We start from the raw sequence: 26,131 nt of genomic DNA on the forward strand, positions 1-26,131 counted from the left end.
CCCACACAGGCAAATGTGCCCCTATCAAGTCTTTCTCATAGTCCAGAATTTGCTTAACACTCAGAAAGTGTGAGTTTGACTTTCCTGGGTGGGAAAGGCTGTTATTTTCTATAGCCATACCTGTTTCTCATGTTTCCTAAGTGGATATCTTTTCTTGGTATGCAATTATTTCTGACTTTCAGGACTTAAAATTTTTGAAACTATGGTTTTTATTCCATATATAGCCTATTTATTTCAGTTCTTTTGTAAAAATGGTTAGCTCTCATTTGGATTCTTAAACATTGAAGCAAGTACTTCTGGAAAAGTATTCAAATAATATATATAAGTTATTAATGTAATATAATTACCCATGCAATATTATAGAATAACATATGTGCCTCAATTAGTCTAAAAGTACTTACATTTAGAAAATATGTATTAAGCTGTTTTCTCCTCAAACATTTGTATCTCTGGCCTTTATATTGATCACCTAGAAGTGTCAATTTTGTGTTTTTAATAAGAAAATTGTAATAAAAGCTTGGGGTTTCACTTAAGGTGAGATTTTTGTATTTGGGTTTGTTTTTACACAGTAGAGTTTAATCCATGTGTTGCTTTTCTTCAAGTATAGTTTAAAGGAGTACAATTGGAACGTGTTTTTGGAAAAAGCATATTAATGTAGCAGAAGAGACTTCAGTGCACACTTTCGAAGAAAAAGTTTCTGAGCATTAAGTGGTAAAAGGCAATAATAATTTAAATGATGGTAACAAGCCAATGCTAAAAAGAATGCATGTTCTGTGTATCCAGCCATTTCACATGAACTAACCTCGTTTAAAAGAATACATTTTCCATTCACTGTGCACATACGTGTAATCATTTTGACTAAAATCAATTGCCATTATCATGCCAACTAAATCTGCAGTAGAATATATTAATTAGTTGCCAGATACCATACAAAATACTGTTTAAAAATAATGATGATTGATTGGATCCCAGAAATGAATAGATGCAATTTGTAATAATTAGTTATAATGCCAAGAAACACTCCAGAGAGTAAAGTTAATGTTAATTTTTTATGCATAGTGCTATGGTAAAGCCTATGTTATGGTAGCAAAAAATGGCATTTTATGCTAAAATGCGTTGAAACTGAGAGATGAGCCTAATTGCTCTTCTTACTTTCCTGAACCTGATAGGACCTGATCGTTGCAAAACGAACCCGTGCCTCAATGGGGGCACCTGTTACCCTACTGAAACTTCCTACGTGTGCACCTGCGTGCCAGGATACAGTGGTGATCGGTGTGAACTTGGTAAGATGTTCTTCCCTGAAAGACTGTAGCGCTTTTCCAGATGTATCGGGCGAGAGTTTATGTTGCTTGAATCCATCAGAGGATTTCAGAGAAGCCCATTGTAGATGAATGGCATGTTAGATGAAATTAAAATCATAGAGTAATTTAAGTACTCTGTGGGAAACAGGGATAGGTGTTTATTGAATTTTCTTGATATCACCAGGACTCAAGGAAGATTACTGAGATCAGTTGTATTTATGTGTGGTTTTTACACTCAGGCGTTACAAATGTGAAGTTTGATAGAATATTTGCTTAAATACTGACAAAAAATGTTATTCTGTCTCCAAATCTGCATATCAGTAAATTATCAATTTAAGTACAAATTTCTCTTAGAAAGCTCTATTTAAAAAATAGGCTTCCCAGGTGGTGCTAGTGGTAAAGAACCTAATTGCCTATGCAGGAGACCTAAGAGACGCAGATTTGATTCCTGAGTTGGGAAGATCCCCTGGGGAAGGAAATGGTAACCCACTCCAGCATCTTTGCCTTGGGTAATCCCACAGACAGAGGAGCCTGGTGGGCTACAGTCCATGGGGTCACAAAGAGTCAGACATGACTTAGTGACTAAACAACAACTTAAAAAGTAGGCAGTTTTTATGTTTTGAGATGACTTGCTGTTCTGGCGTGTCATGGGAAAGCACCTTCTCTGGCTGTGCCCAGAGACCAGCCTAGTCCACCTCTCCCTCTAGGGTCTGTGACATTGTTGCCTTCCTCCTCTCTTTTGGGTTCCAAAGAATGTCATTGTCTCTTTACAAAATCAGTCCCTTTTACTTCCATTCTTATTTGGGGTTCCTTTTCCTGAAGAAAAATTGTAAAAGGACTCCAGTTTTGATTTGGCTAAATATAGACCTTGACCCTAAGAAAATGACGGGAGCTACTCATCAGGTGCTGCTTCTAGCAGCACCATAGTGGTTTTCTCATAATGACTGAGTAAAGATTACACTTTAGATTACACAGAAATGTTGAGACAAAACCCCCAGGATTCATGTTAAAAGAGTGTTTATCTTTAAAAAAAAAAAAAAAGCAAAAGTCAATGGAGCTAGTACGTCCCATTTGTGTGCTAAGCAGTGAAGACAGGGATCACAATAGATAACATTTAAGAAATAATTATATCTTAAATACCAAATTTACATATGTTGTGTGTGTTTAGCTGCTAAATCCTGTCTGTCTCTTGGCAATCTCCTGGATTGTAGCCTGCCAGGCTCTTCTGTCCAAGGAATTCTCCAGGCAGAAATACTGGAGTGGGTTACCATTTCCTTCTCCAGGGCACCTTCCTGACCCAGGGATCAAGATAGGTCTCCTGCATTGGCAGGCAGATTCTTTACCACTGAGCCACTTGGGAAGCCCTCAAATTTATGTGTGTAGTATAAAAATATATGTATGACCCCCATTCTTTTTCACATTACAATCAATTGAAAATAATTTAATGAGTTAATATATGTGAAACTGTTCGATCAATGGCTGGCACTTAGCAAACAATATAAAACCATCATTATGATATTAATATAATATCATTTCTACTAAGGTCATTTCTTTAGGTAAGAATACAACATATACCTCTTAGAAATTTAATTTATTTTTTATATTCATTTTTGGGCTTCCCTGGTAGCTCAGTGGTAAAGAATCTGCCTGCTATATGGGAGATGCAGGAGATGTGGGTTTGATCCCTGGATTGAGAAGATCCTCTGCAGGAGGGGATGGCAACCCACTCCAGTATTCTTGCCTAGAGAATCCCCACTGACAGAGGAGCCTGGCAGGCTACAGTCCAGGGGATCACAAAGAGGTGGACATGACCAAAGTGGCCGAACACACATAGATTCATTTATAATACTTAAAATAAACATTAACTAAATTTTTAGTGTAATTGCAAAATGCTATGGAGTAAAGGCATTAATTTCATCACAAGAGATCACAGATGTCTGTTAGAAAGGTTGCATTCGATATAGACACTGAAATTAGGGAAGATTTTCTAGTGGGAGAGGAAGACTCGACATAGCAAGCCAAAGCACAGAGACTGCAAACCGCAGGACGAGCTGGGGGACCGCGAGCATTCTGGATGCCTCCTTAGTGGGTGTGAGAGAGAAACACTGGGAAAGAGCAGTGGAAAGCTAGTTGGATCTAGGCCTAAAGTCTAAGACTTTAGTATACGTGAGAATCCCCTGGACGGCTTGGTAAAACACAGTTTGTTGTTCCCATCCTCCAAATATCAGAGTCAGTAAGTCTTGGATGGGCCTGGGAACATGCATTTCTGATATTCTCAGGTGATACCGATACTGCTGGTCCAGGGACCACATTTTGACGACTGCTGCTCTGGATAATCGGGGTCTTCGGAATATTTAGATGCCAATGAGGGAGAATAGATATATGTATATGTATGGCTGAGTCACTTGGCTATGCACCTGAAACTGTCACAGCATTGTTAATAGGCTATACGCCAATATAAAATTAAAAGTTTTGTAAAAATTGAAAAATAAATTTAAACATTTAAAAAGATTTTTTTTCTAAAAAGCAAATGAATAAAATTATCTTGATGGTGTCTAAAGAATATGACAATCAGCTGAATGAAGGATGTATTGGAAAGGGAAGGGTCTGGAGGCTTTGAAGCTAGTGAAGTATTTTCAGTGTTTCACAAGTGAGGTGCTCAGAGCATGAACCAGAATTGGTGGGAAGGCTAGGGGGATTCTTTATTGATTTTAAGGCTCATGGGACTCATCTAACAGCAGTGGAGATAATGACCTTACTCTGAATATATCTGAAATTTTCTTTGGGTTTCTAGATTTAACAAATAAAAATATTAGATCAGTGACATTTAAGTTTAAAATTTAAAAATGAATAGTTTTTAGTATAAGTTTGCCCTAAATAAAGGATGTGACATATTAAAATTTCTTTTTTTTTTCAATCTGGAATTCAAATTTAACTGGCTACCCTGTATTTTATCTGGCAATCTTACAAAATAGGATCTTTTGACCTTTTACTGAAAGTACTTTTATGGCTTTTATGGTTTTATTTCAGATTTTGATGAATGTCATTCTAATCCTTGTCGCAATGGAGCCACATGTATTGATGGTTTTAACACCTTCAGGTGTCTCTGCCTCCCGAGCTATGTTGGTGCACTTTGTGAGCAAGGTAAGAGCTTTTGCATCATTTGCATGAAGAACAGTATTGATACTTCATTTCAACTATTAATCCTAGACAGCCCTTTGTCATAATTATTTGGATTTTGTTGTTGTTAGCAATTTTGACCATACTGTATATTCTTTTCTGCAGAGGAAATTCACAGGCTGCCAAAATACATTAGGTTTCCTGATGCGTTTTTAGCTCACAACATTTGAACAATAATGTTCATTTGATCATTGTTGTTTTGCTGATAGAATGTAATTTTGCAGACAGGCATGCTGAGCTGAATTTAAGGACATCCATCCACCAACAGGAACATTGTGGTACATATTCTTCCTGGAGACAGACTAGGCATGGACCTTAGTCACGTATGTGGCTTGTACCAAGGATATTGAATTCAAGTGTTAATTGCCTTTATTTTCTCCTCTCAGCATTTGAGACTCAATGGTCTTATTGTTCATAGTTGATCATCTCTGGAGAATGAGTTAATGCAGTTGTGTGAATACATTCACCTTGGCTTGGCAAATACTACAGAAAAGATATTGTGAACCAGGTTTCTTTCCTACTGAAGAAAAACCTATTTTTTCTGAATGAAAAGCCTAAATTCATGATGGCTTGAATCGAGTGATCCCTGTAGTTTGCATTTTATGGCCAACCTGAGAGTGTATTTTGGGTGGTTAACGGTAACAGTTTTGAGCCCATCAATCAGAAACAGATCGCATATTCCGCACACTCCGTTTTGGAACATCGATTTCCTCTTCTTAAAGTCATACAGTGGTTTGGCTTTGATAAAAGTGCTTAATGCCAAACTTCCATTCCACCAGACAAAATGAAAATGAGTGTCTAATAACTCAGACACATTGGTCTGGCCCCCATTCCACTTTGCAGCATGAATCTGGATGTCGACACAAAGCAAAGCTAAAAGAACTGTGCGTTAAATTGCCATTGGAAAGGGATGGGTGATGTTTGGGTTCTTTAGGGTTTTCTTTTCTTTTTCCTTATTGCATAGGATGGGTCTGTTTTAAAGTTGTAAAATATAAATATGATAATTGACCAAACAAGATCCTCTTCTTTAAAGAAAACAGTAGGAGAGATGCTATTTGTTGAAGAAAACAAAAGGGTGAGGTCCTTGAGCCTTTTATGTGTTAAAATGATTCTGGCTTCACTTAGTTCCAAGTACAAGGAGTGATTCAAAAAATCATTTGTGCCACAAGTGTTCTGAACACCTGCAGTCTTACAGGCACAGTTCTGGGTGCTGGTGAGAGAGCTCTGAGCAAAGCAAGGGCTCTGATCTTCTTGACTCAGCGTAATTCTTGGCAGGGAATACAAAGAGATACTCTTTGTTGGTTACTTCTTAATTTACCGTGTGCTTCAAGGTACATCATTTCCTTTGGCTGACAGCAATATTTCTGTGGGTTAAGTGGACCAGAAATTGAGGCCCAGGAAGGAAAAGTGATGTGTTCAAGGTCACACAACTAGTAAATTAGAGAGTGGGAAGAATGAACCTCAGTGGCCTTGGAAAGCCCAGATTTTTTCAACATCTTCACTCTTCTAAAGTATTAAGGAGAAGCATTTTATTTACATGTGAAGCAGATAGATTCAGCAGTAACATCCTTGGAAGGGAGTTTGGGGGCAATTACCTTTTACTTCCTTTTAAGAGAATATTAAAAAGAAAACGTTTTCATTTTTCTTCATTTCTGGTATCGCCTTTCAGGTACCTTCTATTTTATCTTACAACGAGTTTAACTTTCATCCACATGATTTGCTGAGGACTAGCTACGCCAGTCTGTTTACGACATGCAGCTGTGCTCCTGTGATTTACTGCCAGGACACTGAAAGATTTTTTTCTCCTCTTTTCAGGTTGCCTAAGAACAAATGTTTTCTTCATTAACAGCGGCATTGTTGTCTAAACAGTTTTCTATCCAAATTTCGGTGATGACTGTGTTGTTGTTTCTTCAGCTGACCTTTTCTGTTCTCTGCTTTAGTAACTTCCCAACTCCCAGCAACTCTGAAAGAGGGGACACATTTGGTGGAATGATAAGAGATCTTAAAATCTAGAAGGAGGTTTTAGAACTGTGGAGGGACAGTTCTATGCACACAATTTGCCCCCAAGTCAAGATACATCTTGCCAACCAGAAGTGCCAGAGTGTTGACAGTTTCTTAAGGCTTGTGGGCTATATGTTAGGAGTGTTGAAAATGTTACCTATATAGCATAAGGAGAATAGAGTTTTAGTGAGGTTGTTTGAGATTGACAATTTCAGCCTCTGTGGTCTTGAACAAGTGTTGTTGTAATCTCCCCATCTTCCCCCAACACACACAGGCAAAACTAAATGTGGGACTTTGTAATATAGACTATAGGAGTCTTAAAGTATAAGAAATATTCCCAAATGTAGACTGATGCCTAAGAAAGCATCATCTGAAAGCGTTGCCTTTTAATAAATGTGTATCACATTATTTTTAGCTAAGATTGAAAAGACAAACTGCTTCTGATAACTCCTTTCAGAATTGCATCCTAGAAGGTGCTGCTTGACATATAGTCCTTCATTACGTATTTGTTGAATTCACGAATAATAAAAATGAAGTGAATCGGTGTGGATATTTGGCTTCTTTAAAAAAAATTCACTCTGTTAAGTATTTGCACATCTATTTACAATCATTGGAAGAGTACGGATAAATAATCTGTCCCTATTTAGTTTTAGCAGAAACACTGCCTCTGTTTTCTGTACACATGTGCTAACTGAGAAAGGGACCGAGGCACTGTCATGGTCATGCATCTAAATTTTTAGGACCATTTGGTTTTCTGTGCATAAAGAGGAAAATACTTTCTCTTAGTGATAAAAGACGAAGAAAACCAGACTAAAACCATTTAGGTTAATGGAAGATAAGAAAGAGGGTAGAGAATAATTTTTTTCTGATGTATTATTCAGTAAGTTAGAGATCCTCTAGAATCTTAAACTGTGTTTCTTCAAATAAATGATAATTTCCAAGGTTATGGTTGGATGATATCACCAACTTGATGGACATGAGTTTGAGCAAGCTCTGGGAGTTGGTGATGGGCAGGGAAGCCTGGCGTGCTGCAGTCCCTGGGGTTGCAGAGTCAGACATGACTGAGTGACTGAACTGAACTGATGCTATTACAATATCACAGCACTGACTGTCAGGGTATTTTAACAAATTTCCCGATTCTACCCCCTGCCCCCATAACCCTTTCCTATATAAAGATCTGTTTCCTCTACACCCCTCGACTTTTCCTCTGAAATCTTCCATGTGAACTTCCCAAAAGAAAACGCACTACATCCAAGTAGCCAAAGCAGGCTTCCTTCTTGGGTGCTGAGTGTTACTGTTATAAAACTGCCTATCTGTGTCTTGAGTCCTTTCCTATGAGATTGGTGGTGTCCAAACAACTCTGTAATACTCAAAACTTCCAGTGCACATTGTTGAGATCAATTAGTCAGCTGGCTCTAACTAAACAACAGGCCTGATAGACTAAACTGAAATAAGGACTGTTCTCAGAGATAAGCTGCATCTGTTGTATGATTCTGGCTTAATCACTGAAGCCAGGAAAAAAGTTAAGTCTCTCATCATGCATGATTTCCCACAATGAGTTATAGGAGGAGGAGTAAATGGAGTGAGAATCAGGGGACAATCTGACTTTCAGGTTGGCCCCCAAGTCAGACATATAAAATGAGCATTTATTTCATCTAGTAGAGTTTTGTTATCTTCATCAATCAGTAAAACTTAGGGGAGGGGGTGTCTCATCATTAGGTAATGTGGAATTTTCACAGCGTCTCCAGTTTCATAAACTTGGTCATTTTGTTCGTTTTTACATGTAACTGGTTCAATATCTTTGTGAGATGCTTTATGAGAGTTAAAATGATTTCTATTGATCATCATTTAATCCATATTTTAATTTCACCTGTGAGTGGGCTAGTCTGAAAGAAGGTTGCCAGGGAGAGGGCAGTGCTATGTGCAAGACTACTTTCTTTTGAAATACTTAAAAACTGGCAATCTAGAAAATATAGCTGAAGTTTACTGCCAGTGTAAAATTTAAACATATTTGACAAATGTTTTCATCTCACCAGGATACTGGTTATAGTGTGCTTATTTCAAAAGAGAAAAAGTATATGTATATATTAACACACATACAAATATCTACATATGTGCATATGGCTTGATGGAATGAGGGGTACTAAGTTAAAGTCACTCTTGATAAACTTTAAATCCTGATGCTTTTGCACTGGGAGTTACCTATATTCCCTCTCCTTTTGGGAAAAAGGCTCACAGTTGTTAGTTATATCCCAGCAGCTACCAACTGATGAAGAATTTTTTGCTCTTAGTAAATCTACGTGACAAGAACCTGTGACCATGCAGCTCTCTCTCTAGGAAGTGGGGAAGGACTATTTCCAGAGCCTTTGAAGTCCTTATGCAAATAGAGCATTCATAATCCTTTTAGCAAGAATTCTTGTCTTATCATTTGACTGATTTCTCTTTAGAAAAGTTTGGTAAGGAATTATTAGCCCAAATTGCTTCACAAGTGAGTCAGTAGACTCTGCAGCCTATGGAGGTTTTGATTGGCGCCTTCTCCAGTTTTTCTCCTGCCGAAACTGGCTTTCATCAAGGAAAGTGCAGTTCGATAGCGCCTTTCCAGTCCTAAGAGGTATTGTCACTCACTTGGCAGGAATCACTTGGGCTCTTTTTATCAATGTTACTTTGTCAATGTAACCAAAATTGGTGAATCCCTTGCTTCAGGGACATTGCACTGATGTGGCTTGGGATTTCTATGAACTTTTGGATGAGTGAGCCAAGTTTGAATGATATAGGTGAGTTTAATAAGCTCATCCTTGTTTCTTCCCAGACACGGAGACATGTGACTACGGCTGGCACAAATTTCAAGGGCAGTGCTACAAGTACTTTGCCCACCGACGGACGTGGGATGCAGCTGAACGGGAATGCCGTCTGCAGGGCGCCCATCTCACCAGTATTCTGTCTCACGAAGAGCAAATGTTTGTGAATCGTATGTACCAAATATACATGGGTTTTCATTCAATCAAATATACATGGATATTCTTTCAATCTTACCACCTTCTTAGTTTTTCCTGTATCGAACTGAAAACTAGTAGCGCTCTCAGTTGTGACTCAATTTATTAAATCCCTCATCTGTAAACTGCTTAAAATCATCTCTCCTATGTGAGTCCCCTATTTTGAGGAACATTCAACTGTAACATAGGCAGACATTTCTTGATTTGCCACCAGAAATAATTGAAATAGCACGCTATAGGTTGAATCATGTGAAATTGCTATTTAATCATTTTTTAACTTATAGAAATGACCACCTCTTAAGTTTCCAATCTAATTCTTCCCATACTTTTTGGTCTCTGTTTTGAATATGTACATATGTTGTCTAAAGTTAAAGAGAAAATTGCTTTCAGTTATTTTTATCCCACTAATTAAAATTAAATTATTAATAGCACCCTAATGTTATTCTCTGTGCATAATTGGCTATGGATGCTGAAAGCTAATGAAACTTATTACCAGAGCTGTTTAATAACTATGGCAAAGAGGAGGGCAGCTGGCTTTTATGTAGAAAATACGTAGAAATTTTTTGCTCATGAAGCATTGTTTGATGATCTGTTTAGTACGTCCTCATGATGCCTGCTATCTTTTAGAAGTTTGATTGTTACTTTGCAATCTAGGCAGAGGTTCATTTAACTCTTTTCATGATGTCTTTGCCTGTGACTCGTTTCATGGTGAAAGTCATTATTTTTGAGGAAGTTTTACAGAACTGTCCAGTCTAGGTGCTCACCATTAAAAATGCTTTGAGAAGAAACATGTGGCTTCCAAAATGAGTCTAGTATGGGTGAGATCTGTCACGTTTTATTGGTTCACTGAACTTTTGCCAGTTGCACAGCTTCATAAAAAAATAAGTGGAAAGTTTCTATCATGAGTAAAGATGGAAAAAACTACTTAATTGTAGTAAACTGCTAGGGAAATAATCGTCCATGTCTGATATTTTAATGTTTCGTGATATTTGCAAATTAGCTTTTTAGTTTAAAACACGTTGGGCAGAAGAACAAAAGATAGTTAGGCCATGAGAGATTTTTATGAGCAACTAAACAGAAATTCAGCCAGGAGAGGATTCATGATTTGGTCCAAAAATAATTTTCTCTGATCCATTTCATCCATAAGTGTGAGAAAGGTAATCAAGATGTCTGTGTTTTTTCCTTCTCAGGTGTGGGCCATGATTATCAGTGGATAGGTCTCAATGACAAGATGTTTGAGCATGACTTCCGTTGGACAGATGGCAGCACACTGGTAAGTTGCTGATGAAAATGATACCGATTCTAGAACTTGGTACTGTGGGTTGCTGGCATTTTACTGAGGCACATTAGGCTGCAAACCAATCAAACATCTTGCTCAGTGATGTTTTCATCTACTCGATATAATAGTTCATCTACTTGGTGAAACAGACAGGGGTTAAAATAGTTCATTCCCTGCGAACAGATCCATCTATCAATATTGCAGTCAGGGTGGCTGTCTTAAAAGAAGAGTATATTAGATTTCCATTGAACAGGTAAACTGCACAATCAGCAGAATTGCCTCAGGCCTGTCTTTCAGATGATTATCTTTGTTTTTACAGCTTCAAAGCAAAAAGGGAAATAATAAATGTAACAGAAAACGTTCTTTAAAAAAAAAAACAACCTTTTCTTCTTACATAATTGCACTGGAAATCTACTATTATAAGGCATGGCTCGTTTTTATCTGAGCAAAAAATGCTCATTTTTTTTTACATCTTAGAAAGGATTGTTGAATTATGGTCTTGTAAATTTCTTTCTATTCAAACTCTGCTGACTAATTATATGGTCTCTTAGATTTTTCTACCTCTTAAAGAAAGGAGTGATTTGATAATACTGCCCACATCCTTGAGTAGGCTTCAATAAGGTTCTTTAGTCAGGATGGGTGGAGCTGATTGGAATCGCTGCTAGTAAATGCATGAGTCTAATTCCTAAGAACTAGTTCAAGTGTGGCTAGCTATAGTGGTTGTTCTGGGCTCTGGCTGTTCATTAAAATCACCTGGGGAGCGTAATTAAAAAAAACTGGTGTCTCGGCTTCGGCTCAAATTCATTAAAGCAAAACCTCTGGCAGCTATATTTTCTAAAGGTTCCCTGGGTGATTCTAAAATGCAGACAAAGATTTGGGATCTACTGGGCTAGACAGTTAAGTGTAAATTCAATTCTAACTTAGATAAACAAGAGGAAAACCTGAAAATAATTTTTAAACACTTTTTGTGCGTGCTTAAGTTTCATTCATTACTGCCTCTCATCTGGATTTAATGAGTTTGGCAAAATGTGAAGTTCATTCTAGAACAGATGCCAAACTAATCATTGTTTTCAGAAGTTCTGCTCTGCCTGTTCGGGAAAACTTCTCTGTGCTCTCCTGGATGTGCCCCTCAGTTCATCCCTGTGTCCCTCATTGTACTCAGCATTTTATACTCATCTATTCTCCACAATAACCTGTAAGAAAGGCGTTAGGTGGTTTATTTTAATAGTAAGGAAAATGAAGGTCAGTTAGACTAAGCTTTTGCCCACAGTCATAATGCTATAAGGGGAGAAGCCATAGGCTTTCTCCTAGCTGATACCTCCTTGACTTTAAAAAAGGTGTCCCTTATGACATTTTGCCTTTAGGAACCCTAAAATACTCTGGCTTGCACTGTCTCTGTCATCACTTCTTATATTTAATCAACATTGTTTGTCGTTTGTGTCCATAAGTAAGTTCTTTGGCAAGAGATATAAAAAGTACAGAAAGTAGTTTGTCCATAAAATATATTCTCAGTAAGGTATAGGATTTCAGCCCTTGTATCAAGAGTCTTAGGCTTCCCTGCTGGCTCAGACAGTAACGAATCTGCCTGCAATATGGGAGACCCAGGTTCAGTCCCTGGGTTGGAAAGATCCCTTGGACAAGTGAATGGATACCTGCTCCAGTGTTTTTCCCTGGAGAATTCCAAGGACAGAGAGCCTGGTGAGCTACAATCCATGGGGTGGAAAAGAGTCCGACATGACTGAGTGACTAACACTTTCACTTTCCACTTCATCAAAAGTCTCATTTTCTTCTACTTGTCCTGGGTGGATGGTATTAATGTATCCACAGTTGTTACATCTGTATGTTTTCATTTTGCTGAAATGAGTAATAATTGCAGGCTGATAATTTTGTTCAGATTAATAGTGGTTGGTGTAGACGAGTTCTTATATATAAATTTTAATTTAAGATAGACAATATTGTTTTTATTAATGTAAGCAGAGATTAAAGATTTTTCATGTATATTACAGACAATTATAACTTTTTATAATTTTGTTGAAGTTTATGTAATATCAGTTCAGTTCAGTTCAGTCGCTCAGTTGTGTCCAACTCTTTGTGACCCCATGAATTGCAGCACGCCAGGCCTCCCTGTCCATCACCAACTCCCGGAGTTTACTCAGACTCATGTCCATCGAGTCGGTGATGCCATCCAGCCATTTCATCCTCTGTCGTCCACTTCTCCTCCTGCCCCCAGTCCCTCCCACCATCAGGGTCTTTTCCAATGAGTCAGCTCTTCGCATGAGGTGGCCAAAGTACTGGAGTTTCAGCTTCAGCATCAGTCTTTCCAATGAACACCCAGGACTGATCTCCTTTAGGATGAACATAGGCATTTAGTAAGTTTTCCCTTGTTGAATGTAGGCTTCATTCCTGTGGGATAAATTGGGTCTAGGCTACCCACTATTAAGTCTCCCCCTTATAAATAGGCAAGTAAAAGTGCAGGTTCTTGTGAGCTCTATTACAGAAGCTGGAATGCCAGGCACTCAGGTGACCAGTTCTGGTGGGCACTTACTTGTGCTCTGCAGACCTGGACCATGACTTATCTCTAAGTGTACGTGTTAGTTGGGTACCTCTATGCTCCTGCCCTGAGCTAGGATAGATGCATCTGGCCCAGTCGAGTACTTGTAAAGTCTGTCATTTGAAACATACTGATCTGATGGCAAAGTCCCTGACTGTCTCCAGCCTGTCATTGGTTCTATAGACTGGATTTGTATATCCTCATGCTCTGTACTTTTCCGTGTTACTAAATGTTTTTTCTGGTCTCTCCATGAGCAATCGAGCTCTTCAAGGACGTGGTTCTCTTGCCTGCATTTTCTTTCTGAAGGTGTGTAGAATAAGGCTCTATACTCCCTCTGAGTTTTGTTAGTGAGCTTGAATGTCGGTTTATAGCTGGCAGATTAAGTGAGGTCTGAAAAATATCCTAGGGAATTTATCTTGCCTGTCAGGTGCCATTCAGATATCCTTGATTCATCACATGTCATTATTCCACTCTTCTGAAGCAAGTCAACTCAATTCGATTTTTTTTTTAATCTGTGTCCATTAAGTTTTAATGGACTGTACTGTGAAACATGCCTGAAAAAATAACTTACTTACCATTTCCATAGTTTAGACTGGTCCTAAACTTGGTAAATAAGTGAGCATTGCACTTTTTCAGAGGAGAAATAATGATCTTCCTCTGATATTTTCTGGGTTTCCCTGGTGGCTCACCTGGTAAATAATCTGCCTGCAATGCAGGAAACCTGGGTTTGACCCTGAGTTGGAAAGATCCCTTGGAGAAGGGAACGGGACCCACTCTAGTATTCTGGCCCGGAGAATTCCATGAACTGTATAGTACATGGGGTCGCAAAGAGTCGGACAAGACTGAGCAACTTTCACTCACTCCGATACTTTCAGATGAAGGTAATGTGATCTAAGATAGATAACTGTACCACATAAACAAGAAACTTTCCCTTAATTAATTCACATTTTCTAATGGAAACCCAAGAGTTTTGGAGAGAGCACCAAGTAAGGGGCTTAATTTGAAGAAGGCAGCAAATGAATGACATAAATAAGGTGAAGTTTATCAAAGAAATGCCGCAAGTAAATCCAGGAATGACTCTGACAGACCCCTGGTTTTTTCTTAATTCACTCATTGTGTAAAATAAAAGCGTGCTAAGGAGTGTCCTTAACTTTGAACATTTTGGAACAGAAGAGGCCATCTGCCCAACAGTCTCTCTTCCTCCTATTTGACTGATCTCTGGCCCACTTTCTGCTTTTCTAACCACCCTTGCTTCCATGCTTCCTTTCCGAGGCTGCCTAGGTGTTTCTTCAATTCGTTTGTAGTTCTTTCTGCAGCCACCATCCCCTTAACAGGTTCCATATGTGCTCAGGCCTTGGAATAAAATAGTTCTCCTTTGTTTCGCTGTTTACTCCAAGTGTCCTGCTTTTGAAAATATCCCTAATAGTAAACTCTTCATTGGGAAAAGCAGTATCTGCTTACACTTGGGAATGGTGTTAACTTGACTGTGTGCAATTTCAAGGACTTTGTTTATGTTTTAGAGTGATTTCTCCCCTCTCCCCCCACCCCCCATTTTTTGTTTGAAAGGTTTATTGGAGCTTATCCTTCTTGGGAGGTAGAGCAGTATTAAAACAAAAAGAACCTTTGATATTTACCGTATATTATCTTTTGTCATTCAGTCTTACAGTAAAAACAAACAAGTTGATACTGGGTCTCAATTTCAATCATTTCTTTTCTCAAAATAATTAAACTTTGCTTCCAAAAAACTTGCAGTGTATCATATTTAATGTGATTATACTTTATAGCTGGATTAATTCAATTTATATGCTCATACTAAATTAATAATCTTATTTGGCCAAGTTATTTACTTTGCCCTTATTCTTCAGATTCTGATGGATTCATTCCACATTATTGGTTTATATAATAGGATGTTGCTACAATGCCAAATTCTTGCCTTTGCTGAATCTTTAAAATATTTTTTGTTATTTATTTGAAGTGTTTATCCAATAAATTTCACAAAATTGTACTCACGAACAATATTTCTTCTAGCCTTACCTTTCTGATTTCTATGAAGGCTATTTTTTCTTAACACATTTCAGTTTTTATTTTGTCGCTTGGTTTCCTACTAAGCCGTCACATTTCAGTTTGCCCTTTGGTTTTCTACTCACCAGTCATTCTTTAACTTGACTATTGATTTCTAACAGCAAAATGCCTCAAGTGCTTGTTAGAAAGCCTGACAAATAACTTCCATAATGAATTACTTTCCTTGTCACCCAAGTAATGTCTTCAAAGACACTAAGTTAAACCATCCAAGCTAAATACACTTTAAAGCTGGTGAACTTAAACAAACACTCCTTATCTAGCTTCTATACTATTAGCTGACTTTTAAGTTTTTTCTTTAACCTATTGTTAAATGAATGACTAGTCTGAAGTGTTTTTCCCCCAGATCTTGTTTTCCACTGGCTATGACCTTCCTCTTCCCTTGCTCTGAACTATTGTTACTCCCTTTAAAATTCTGCAAATGTCTTCCTCTTGCCTTCAGGATAAACTTCTGTAATTATTTGTGAGGCATGTCACACCCACTTACTCCATCTGCTACTTCCTAAGCTGTCTTATCTCAAAATACCCTCAGTTCCAGGAATAAGCCATGACATCTCACTCTTGCAGATCTTTGCATTCACGTGCCCTCATTCTCAAAATGTTCTCACCTCTTGCCCTAAATTCATTGATAAATGTTTGAATATGTTGCTTAGCCAAGAGTCGCCTTCTTCCAGGAAACCTTTCTAGCGGATGTGACTAAGGACTCCTCCTCTATGTTGCAGAAACATTTGTGCCCTCTTCCCATCCTACCACTGAACCCTGTGGTGTTAATTTCCTGACACTGAGCTTTCTGGGGCGGAGATTAACTTTCATCCTATTTTCTTGGCACCTAGCAGAGTGGTTGACGAAAACAGATATTTGAATGATAATCAGTATCCATTCATTGCTCAACCAATTCACTGTGTTATCTTTTGAATCCTGAAAAGACTCATTATGTCTTTCCACTGAATCTCCATGTGACAATTCCTGTTTATCTAAATTGTTTTATTTAAAGTTGTATCAATATGAAAAACATTAAACCATAAAACAGGTGGTATTTCAAACATGACAAAAAGAAAAAAAATTGTTTCTGTGAATCAGAAGTATGTTGCTGAGCATAATACATCTTACAAAAGTTATTAACTCAAAGGAAAACAGATGTTCCTCCTGGAAATGATGACAATTTTGTCCATGGTTGTCCCAAGAATACATATAAGCCTTGGGAAGAAGAAATGGAAAGCAAACTTTTCAAAAGTTTGAGTTATATCAGGGCCGATTTTCCATGAAGTTTTGGGAAACTGACAATTACTCAGACTTTTAAAAACCTTATTATCCAAATCCAAAATGTAGTGAAAAAAGCAAAAGGAATCTCACTCTTGAATGTTTTCAGCTTGTTTCATTTCTTATGGGTTGCTTCCCTAAGGATGACGTGATTGCTAAGTTGGACAGGGCTTCCTTTATCCATCCGCTATCTGAGTCCGTTCTTTCACGCACAGAGGGAGCCAGACCTCAGGGAGCATTATGGAGTCACTTATGTTTCTATACCGACATAGAAACATATGAAATCATTTCATGGCTTGCTTTTCAACTACAGATTATAGTGTGTCCATGGTCAGCAAAGTTAGGAAGATGTTGGAAACTGTTAGGTGACTTCGTCACACCATTTTTTATAACACAACTCCCCAGCCAGTGGTTTAAAATCAACCGTGGCCCTCAGAGACTTAAAGCTTTTACTGTCTTGCTCCCTCCTCTCTCTAACCCCCAGGAATAAAACTCTCACAAAATTCTCATAGAATTCTCCTGAGGTCTGTATTGCTCCTTCCAGTCTGCTTTTTAGTCAGTTCCTGCAGCAATTCAAAACTCCCCCCTCACCAGTGGGGCTCAGATGCTTCAATGGATCAGATGCGATTACTTCAAAGGAAAATGTCACCTTCGATGGCGTTGTCCAGAGGTTGAGGATTGAATAGAACTGACAGTCCAGTCCCCTTTAAAAGCTGTTGAGGAGCTTGAGGAAAGTTTGATTTGTAAAGGGAAAAACCCTTGGCTTTATCCTTATATATTAAAAAGAACATTTTCTACATCTCGTTTATACTTTTCTCCTGTCATCTCTATTTTGTCAGCCCTCATTGTCACTCTGTGAAAGACTGCTAGCTTGTCGGCTTCCTAAGAAGTAGTCACGGCCTCCTTCTCACTCTCCAGTGTCGTGTTTGGAGACAACAGCTTCCTTTTCCCTGCATCTGTCTGGATCTAGTCAGAAAGTTCTCCAAGAAGTTAGTAATTCACAGATCTATAGATGTCTTATTTTCTAGCTCTAGCTAACTTATCTTGTGCCTTTATGTTATGAGATAGATTATGAAATGCTTATTGATATCCTTTTTGTGCTTAAAAAAATGCTACGGGAATAATATTCTGAAAGATATCTGAATTTTGCAATTTTTTTTTTTTAAACATGGTCGAGCATTGGCAAACTGGCCCTCCTAGAATTTGGGATGCCCACTTACCCTCCTGGTCATGATGCAGAGTTGATGCAGAAAAATAGCCAAATCAGTTGTGGATTTGACTTTAAATCCAGAGTCCCCTTTTCTTCTTTCATGAATAAACACCTCAGTCTGTCATGCAAAGTATGGTGAGAAAAAAAAACAACAACACTGTTTAAAAAGGTAGAAACAATAAAGAAATGGCCTTTAATCCAGGAAGAGACACTTAAAAGGGACAGAGAAAAAGAGTAACAAATTGCAGGCTGTAAACCATTATTTTTTTTCCTGCAGGAATGTACCGTTATTACCCTTTTATAAACACAAAGGTTCCTATCCTCCTCCCCCTCCCATATGTCTTGGCCATTGAAAAGAGAATCAAGAGCATTAACTAACTGTGTCTTCCAAGTTTGTTTGTAGATTTGTAGGTTTGACGGGATTGAGAATGATTTGGCAGAAAACAGTGATGCAAAACAAACCCCCCAAGCCAAAACTTTCAGTTTTACTTTTTCTACCTGAAAATCTGAGACGACTTCCTGTCAAGTGTTTGCAGATGGATGTGTGTTGGCTGTGCTGTGGTTTCAGCTCAAAGTCAAATGCCGCTTCCCTGTGAGCAAGTCACACTGCATATCAACATTAATTTAATTATGTTAAATCTCACAGGCTTCATTACATTACCCTAAAAGCCAAGGAAAATGTAGGCTGTTTCCTCTTCCTTTCACACATTGCTCATGGGTAGAAGAATTTTCAGTTTCTTGTCCAAAAGACCATTGAACTCTTAGTGAAAATTTTTACTTGTGTTGCAGTTCAGTTTGATTTGAAACCAAGAATTGATTCTTCTGATTCGACACGTGAGATAGATCGAGCCATAGCGTAGTTGTAGAGCACAAAACCCTCATCTCCGCCTTTCCCGTCCTTGAGTACAGATGGCTTGTGACAGGCAAACAGCTGGAAGAACCATATTTACCCTCCACCAGAAGATCACTTCATACTTGACACAATTCCCCTTAAAAAAAGAATTGATGGATGCAGTAGTTCCTTCTCCCAGAGGCTTTTCCAACAGTGCCCTGTGAAACTTGAAAATCACACACGGTTATTTAAATTTAATTGCTAATTAGTTTAAGGCAATGCATAACCAAGGAAAAGACCAAGAAAATGTTGAATGGATTTGGCAGTTTCACATTGCATTTGGATCCTTAGCACTTCCTGACTGAAGACCTGTACAAACAAACTTGGGGCGAAGGAACCCACTGGCATCATTCATGGTGGGGCTTAAACGCAAGTGGCTTGCGGGGCTGCGCTGGGGGCCCCGTCTCCCAAGTGCTCTCACAGTGGGAGGAGCTCACATCCTTTGGAAACTGCTGTTGATAATTACTACTTTGTAGGGCAGTGAGCTCACACTATTACACAAGATTAGCACTGTGCTCCAAAGCTGGCAGATCATCTCTCCCGCACGGAGACTTGCCAGCTAGGAAAATAATGGGCATATTGCCACTTTAACAACTATCAGGAGACCCCAAGTTAGTTTTTCTTCCCTTCGATGTATTCATGTTTGCAGGATCCGACTCCAGGCTGCCAGCCTAGGGCAGGAACACCAAAACAAACGTCTCTTTCTCCTTTTAAAACAAAGCTGCTCTTTTCCTTTTGCTCGTTGGACTAAAAGACAACGGCAAAACCATAACCTCCTTTAAAACATAAATAAACAAGGACCAAGACAAGAGTAACCCGAAGCAAGTACCAGGATCAGAAGAGGGTATATCTCTACCTCGAAGTGAGGTCATGTGCCCCCGACAATTTAAATAAAACAAAATTAAATACAACTTCCTCCCCCTTCCCCCCATGCTGCAGACTGCAAACAAACGCCTATTGTGACCAGAGCCATCTAGGGGAGAAAGGCATTTTAAAGTTACCAAATGTTTTGATTTCTCTAATAAGTAGTCCTCCTAAGCTCCTGGCAGATAACCATTTGACCTGTGTTCTGAAAGGTGGAGAGCTGGGGGTGGAGGTAAACCCAGAGTGGTTTATCTGAGTCCTTCATTTAGTGCAAAGGTAGTTTCTTATCAGCATATGTTTCAAAAGGGTAAGCAGTCCTCTAGGGTCGGTGTTTTCTCTTTGGAGTTTGCTTTTATCCTTGTATCCTTGGGTGATTATCTGCTTACCGCTGGCATCCTGGCATCATCTGCATTTGACCATGGGAAGAGCAGCAGTGGGCCTACCAGTTCCAGGTGATAAAAGGAATTTGAACACAGAGAAGTCATCTTTTAGTACAAGTGTCATCTTTTTATAACTAATCTACATAAGTTTTTAGTTAAAAAGAAACTAAATCACATGCAGACATTAACTTGTTTGCATATTGTTGTTCAATAGCCAAGTCATGTTCCTGCTCCATGGACTGCAGCAGGCCATGCTTCCCTGTCCTTCACTGTCTCTTGGAGCTTGCTCAAACCCACGTCCATTGAGCTGGTGATGCCATCCAACCATCTCATCCTCTGTCTCCCTTTTCTCCTCTTGCCCTCATTCTTTCCCAGCACATGGTCTTTTCCAGTGAGTTGGCTGTTCACATCAGGTGGCCACAGTATTAGAGCTTCAGCTTCAGCATCAGTCCCTCCAATGAATATTCAGGACTGATTTCCTTTAGGATTTACTGGTTTGATCTTGCAGTCCAAGGGACTCTCAAGAGTCTTCTCCAGCACTATATGGAAAGCATCAGTTCTTCAGTGCTCAGCCTTCTTTATGGTTCAACTCTCACATCCATATGTGACTGCTGGAAAAACCATGGCTTTGACTATCCAGACCTTTGTTGGCAAAGTCATCTCTGCTTTTTAATACGCTGTGTAGGTTTATCATATCTTTCTTCCAAGGAGCAATTGTCTTTTAATTTTGTGGCTGCAGTCATGGTCTGCAGTGATTTTGGAGCCCAAGAAAATAAAATCTGTCACCATTTCTACTTTTTCTTCATCTATTTGCCATGAAGTGATGGAACCAGATGCCATGATCTTAGTTTTTTGAATGTTGAGTTTTAAGCCAGCCTTTTCGCTCTCCTCTATAGGTGTTTATTTTTGATGTGCCCTATTTTAAGGATTTTAGGTGGCTATTATAGATTTGGCTTATTTCTGATGCAGTTTCACCATTGACGTAAGTCATCTGATAATTTTAAAAGGCCAAATAGTAAAAATAAACTTTTGTAGTTGAATGCTTTTGTCAAGTAGAAAGTTTAGATTGTAGCTACATTGGCCTGTAGCCAAATAGAATGTAATGGGATTGGTACTTACTGTTTAGTTGAGGTCTATTTTTTAGAAAAGTGTTCTCTTCTTACTTTTCCTCACAAAACTGAGAGAACATAACACAGATAATTTTAATTTTTTTTTTCCCCATATAGAGTAAATAATCATAGTTTGGGGGGGATTCTACATTGTTTTAACAGTGACTTAGTTGGTAATTCAAAATATAATGATGGATGGATATCACCATCTAGTGGCCAGATAGTATTCCGCATTTCAAAACTTCACATTCCCAGAACAGCACTTAGGTTCCTGCAGGAGTAATATTCTCTGTGAGTTAAGTCCCTATAGCTTTAGATTTTAAAACTCTAGTATGAGTTGCATTATCTTGTGAACTTGAAAATTACATGTGATATGAGATGATTTTTCAAATACAATTGAAGCTAACGGATGAAGTCATATGCTTAGTAAAATCCTAGCAACTGAGGCAAATATTAGGACCAGTCTTTCCCGTATCTTCACTTTATACACAGTAATAACAGCAGAAAGTTTTCCTTGGCTGGTTCTCTTGGCGTGTGAACCTAGAGGATATTTTTGGTTTTCTTATGAAAATTTTTTTACAGTGAATTAAATCAGCAGTGTTTGGGGGAAGGGAGAGTAGGTAGAAAGTAGAGACTGGATTGTTCATGGAAAAAAAAACAAAAAAAAAAACCACCAAATTATAACTTGAAGCCTTAATAAATTGTCCCAACAATTACAATAATATATTATATCATAGAATGACTTTACTGGACAAATGTCAAGTGTGGTTTTTATCAATGGAATGTATGTGATTAATTGTTTAAACATTCTTGGCAAAACCCAAAGTAGTTCTAAAACACAAAGCCATTAAGATAATCTAAATTCCAGTGAATTTTAAAGAACAAAAGATTCACTCTAACTCAATCGAAGCTGAAAAACTGTAGATAAATATGTGCGTAGGTCCAAGGTCAGTGTCAGAGGAGGCCCTTGGCAGATACAGATTCAAGATTTGCAGTTCAGATATACATGAGAGATTTTGGGCTCCAAAATCACTGCAGATGGTAACTGCAGCCATGAAATTAAAAGACACTTATTCCTTGGAAGAAAAGTAATGAACAACCTAGGCAGCATATTAAAAAGCAGAGACATTACTTTGCCAACAAAGACCTGTCTAGTCAAAGCTATGGTTTTACCAGTAGTCATGTATGGATGTGAAAGTTGGATTATAAAGAAAGCTGAGTGCCAAAGAATTGATGCTTTTGAACTGTGGTGTTGGAGAAGACTCTTGAGAGTCCCTTGGACAGCAAGGAGATCCAACCAGTCCATCCTAAAGGAAATCAGTCCTGACTGTTCTTTGGAAGGACTGATGTTGAAGCTGAAACTCCAGTACTTTGACCACCTGGTGTGAAGAACTGGCTTATTTGAAAATACCATGATGCTGGGAAAGATTGAAGATGGGAGGAGGGGACAACAGAGGATGAGAGGGTTGGATGGCATCACCGACTCAATGGGCATGAGTTTGAGTAAACTCCAGGAGTTGGTGATGAACAGGGAGGCCTGGCATGCTGCAGTCCATGGGGTTGCAAAGAGTAGGACACGACTGAGTGACTGAACTGAACTGAACTGAACTGATGATACATGAGAGAGCCTCAAGATCCATGATGTGAAACAGTTTGTACTTTTTGCTCAGGCTCAGGCACAAATTCAAACTCTGCCCAGGGACTACTGTGTAAAAATTGTTTAGTTAGCTGACAAGTTTGCCCAAAGGACAGCTCTGTTTTCCTATCTCAAGGAGTCTGCTGCTGCTGATTCTGCTGGTCATTTAACCATTTTGGAATTTCTCTATCATCTTTACGGTGGGAACCTATCCACTGCACAGGTCTGCGTGAACTGGGGCACTCCCAAAGGTCTAGCCTAGATATTGCCTTCCCTGAGGTCAAGAAATACTGTATTTGTAGGGGTGAATGTGTGTGTGTGTGTCTGTGTGTGTGTGTGTGTGTGTGTGTGTGTGTGTGTGTGATGGTAATAAATGTCAAATTTGTGTCACAGAAAGATGAATTACAATTTCATTTAGTGTGTGAAAATTCTGTTTTTTTTTTTTTAAATTTCATTAGAGAAGAAAGGAAACCAAGAGATTCTAAACAGAGTGTCTGACTCTTTCGCAGAACTAATTTGTGTCCATCGATTATTCTTTGTAGTTATTTGACTAAATTAAGAAATTGTAAAATCTCAATGAAAAGAATTTGAAATGAGTCAAATATTATGGAGAAGGGCTAGTTATCAACCAAGTTTTGATAAGGTGCATTGCTTTGAAAATATCTTAGCTTTAAGATGTGGATAAAAGGGATTTAAAAACAAAGCTGTTTCATGTTCCAGGAATTCTTTCTCTACTAGAGGTTGAAGCATGACCTTGTTATCTTCAGGATTTTGATTTTTGAATTGACATTATCCTTTAAAGACAAAAGATTTCCTAGACGAAGTCTTCTCTAGTGGCTCAGACTGTAAAGAATCTGCCTGCAATGCAGGAGATCTGGGTTCAATCCTTGGTTTGGGAAGATCTGCTAGAGAAGGAAATGGCAACCCACTCCAGTATTCTTGCCTGGAGAATTCCATGGACAGAGGAGCCTGGTGGGCTAAAAACAAAGACTGTTTTGGAATGTTGCATGTGAGGATGAGAGTAAGTCATTCCACAGTTCAAGAACCTTCCTTGATCCAGCCTTTTCTTTTTACCATCCAGCTGCTTGCCCATTTCCCCATAAATTGATTTACTTATATATGTTTCACATAAAGGACCAGCTGGGACATGACTGTCACAGAAATAACTGACTAATATTGGATGGTATGTTTCCTTTCTTGAACTGAAAGCAGTGCTCAAAGCTGAATCAAGCTAACTCCTTTTGTAAAGCAAAGCAAAATACCTGATTTATTTCTAAACCTTGTCTACTCATGAAATAATGCTTTTGAAAGATTGCAGTGTAGTGGATAAGCGGCATTTTGTTTCAGGTGTGTAGCAAAGTAATTCAGTTATATGTATGTATGTGTGTGTGTTCTTTTCCATTATAGGTTCTTATAAGATATTCAGTGTAGTTCCCTGTGCTATATACATTAGGTCTTTCTTGCTGTTTATCTAGTGTAGTTATAGTAGTGTTTATCTTTTAATCCTAAAGTCCTAATTTATTCCTCTTTACCTTTTCCCTTGAGTAGCCATACGTTTCCCTTCTGTGTCTGTGAGTCTATGAAATTATGCTTTTTAACCTTAGAAAAAAAGACAGTGATCTATCTCTACTTAAGGAAAAAGTCAATTACTTGCATTACAGTTTTATCCTCAGTTTATTTTGTTCATGCTCATGATGCTAGTTATCTGCTGAGATTTCAGGGCCATTGATCATGGTGGTGTGTATTTTAAAGATAAAAGTCGGCTGGTATCTTTGAATGACAGGTCAGGCTCCAAGACGCTACAATCAGAGTCACCTTGAAAGGATGTAAACCCTGTCTGAGTTTAGTAGGTTGCTGATAACTTTCAAAAGCAGAGACTCTACCCCCATCCCAGAACACAACACATACATTTTCCCTTCCAGTATGTTGACTGAATCAAGACGGAAACTTTCAAAGAGCTGGGGAGGAGAGAATAGCTCTTCAGCCACTCTGCTTGAGAGAACTAAGTCAAGTTCGTCTTAGACCCGTGGAACTGAATTCAGTCTCCAAGGGTGGAGAATGTCTGTAGGCAGGGGAGCCCTGCAGGGTAATTCTCTGCCTTTATGTTCATTTAAGATAGGAATAAAATTTTGACAGGAAGATGCAGATTATTTGGAAAAAAGTAATCTAAGCATTTGTAAAATTTGATAGGTTGTGGTGAATGACTTCAGTCAATATTAGGATTGATTCAGAACGAATTCTCTGGTTGTGGAGACAATTTTCACTTGAGAGAATGGTACTTAACTATTGGATTTTGGCCAGGGTGTTTAGAATCATTTTATGTTTTTGGCAGCTAACTTGTTTGAATCTGATTGAGGGGAAAAGAAAGAGAAAACAGTAACTGAAAAGATAATAAATTCAATTTAATTGAAATGGTTGTCTTTGGGGGCACATTTTCCTTTTGTACAGATATGTAGAGGTAATCATCTAATTGGGACTCTAAAGTAACTTTTTCATACAGTATAGAGCATTAAGCAGTTCATACAACATTTAAATAATTACCTTTTAATAAAATGCAAGTCCATTACAGAACATGTATAAAAGTTTACATCTGCTCTGGCTTTCCTTTATATCAGCTGTGTGACTTTTATGTCATAATTTCTTCTCCCATCAGCAGAGAACAAAAATGCAAAGAAATGTAGGGGTTTCTTTTCAAACATGGTATTGATCTAACTCTGGTCTCTAGAGGAAAGAACAAGAGTTCAAGGTTTAGAATGGTGAACATGAGTCTCGAGATAGGACCAGGCTGAGGTCTGGTCAGCATTTATTTCTGTTAGCAATGTTAAAATGAATTCTCCCCAAACCATGCTGGTGTTTTGGGTTAATTCTTAGTTTGTCCATCCAGTCCTAGAAGAGGGCCAATCTGGGCTGGATCACCCAGGATGTTGGCTTATAATCCTAATGAAAAGATAATCCACATGGAAGTGGAGAATTTTTCTCTGCTCGATCCAAGAGTCTGCACTTCTGTATGTATGAGACACGGCCTATAAGAGCAAGGCTTGGTTACATTCTTATAACTCAGAACTGATTTCCTCACATTTAGCTTTAGTGGAAAAAAAAAAAATTATTAAACCTAAAATCAATGATTTATTTTTTCTACTCTTTCTTCCTACAAGTGATATTAAATAAGGCTATAAAGAATTCAGAAGGATACAAAGAAAGTTGTTCAGAAAACTGGAGTTTCCTTTGCTAAGTCAGTTTGGCAGTAACATGGAGCAAAATCAAAGCATCCAAGCCAAAATAAATGTGCACAATGGAGCAATCAGATATGAGGTAATAGTGTGACATGCCTGTGGCTATCAGACATTCTTGTAAAAACCACAGACTTAAAATTTGGTCCTGCACCATTAAGCCACA

At 38.4% G+C, this 26,131-nt stretch overlaps 1 protein-coding gene across 2 annotated transcripts in view; it reads left to right on the forward strand.

The window, feature by feature from the left end:
* Window positions 1-26,131, forward strand: part of VCAN (versican) — a 115,737-nt gene that overhangs the window by 75,286 nt on the left and 14,320 nt on the right. For both annotated transcript variants that reach the window (XM_043913544.1, XM_043913545.1), the window contains 4 exons: window positions 1,170-1,283; window positions 4,332-4,445; window positions 9,292-9,450; window positions 10,666-10,748. In XM_043913544.1, coding sequence (XP_043769479.1) covers window positions 1,170-1,283; window positions 4,332-4,445; window positions 9,292-9,450; window positions 10,666-10,748 — 470 coding nt within the window. The remainder of the gene's footprint in view (window positions 1-1,169; window positions 1,284-4,331; window positions 4,446-9,291; window positions 9,451-10,665; window positions 10,749-26,131) is intronic.

The sequence above is a fragment of the Cervus elaphus genome, chromosome 9 (assembly GCF_910594005.1).
Source record: "Cervus elaphus chromosome 9, mCerEla1.1, whole genome shotgun sequence".
NCBI lineage: Eukaryota > Metazoa > Chordata > Mammalia > Artiodactyla > Cervidae > Cervus > Cervus elaphus.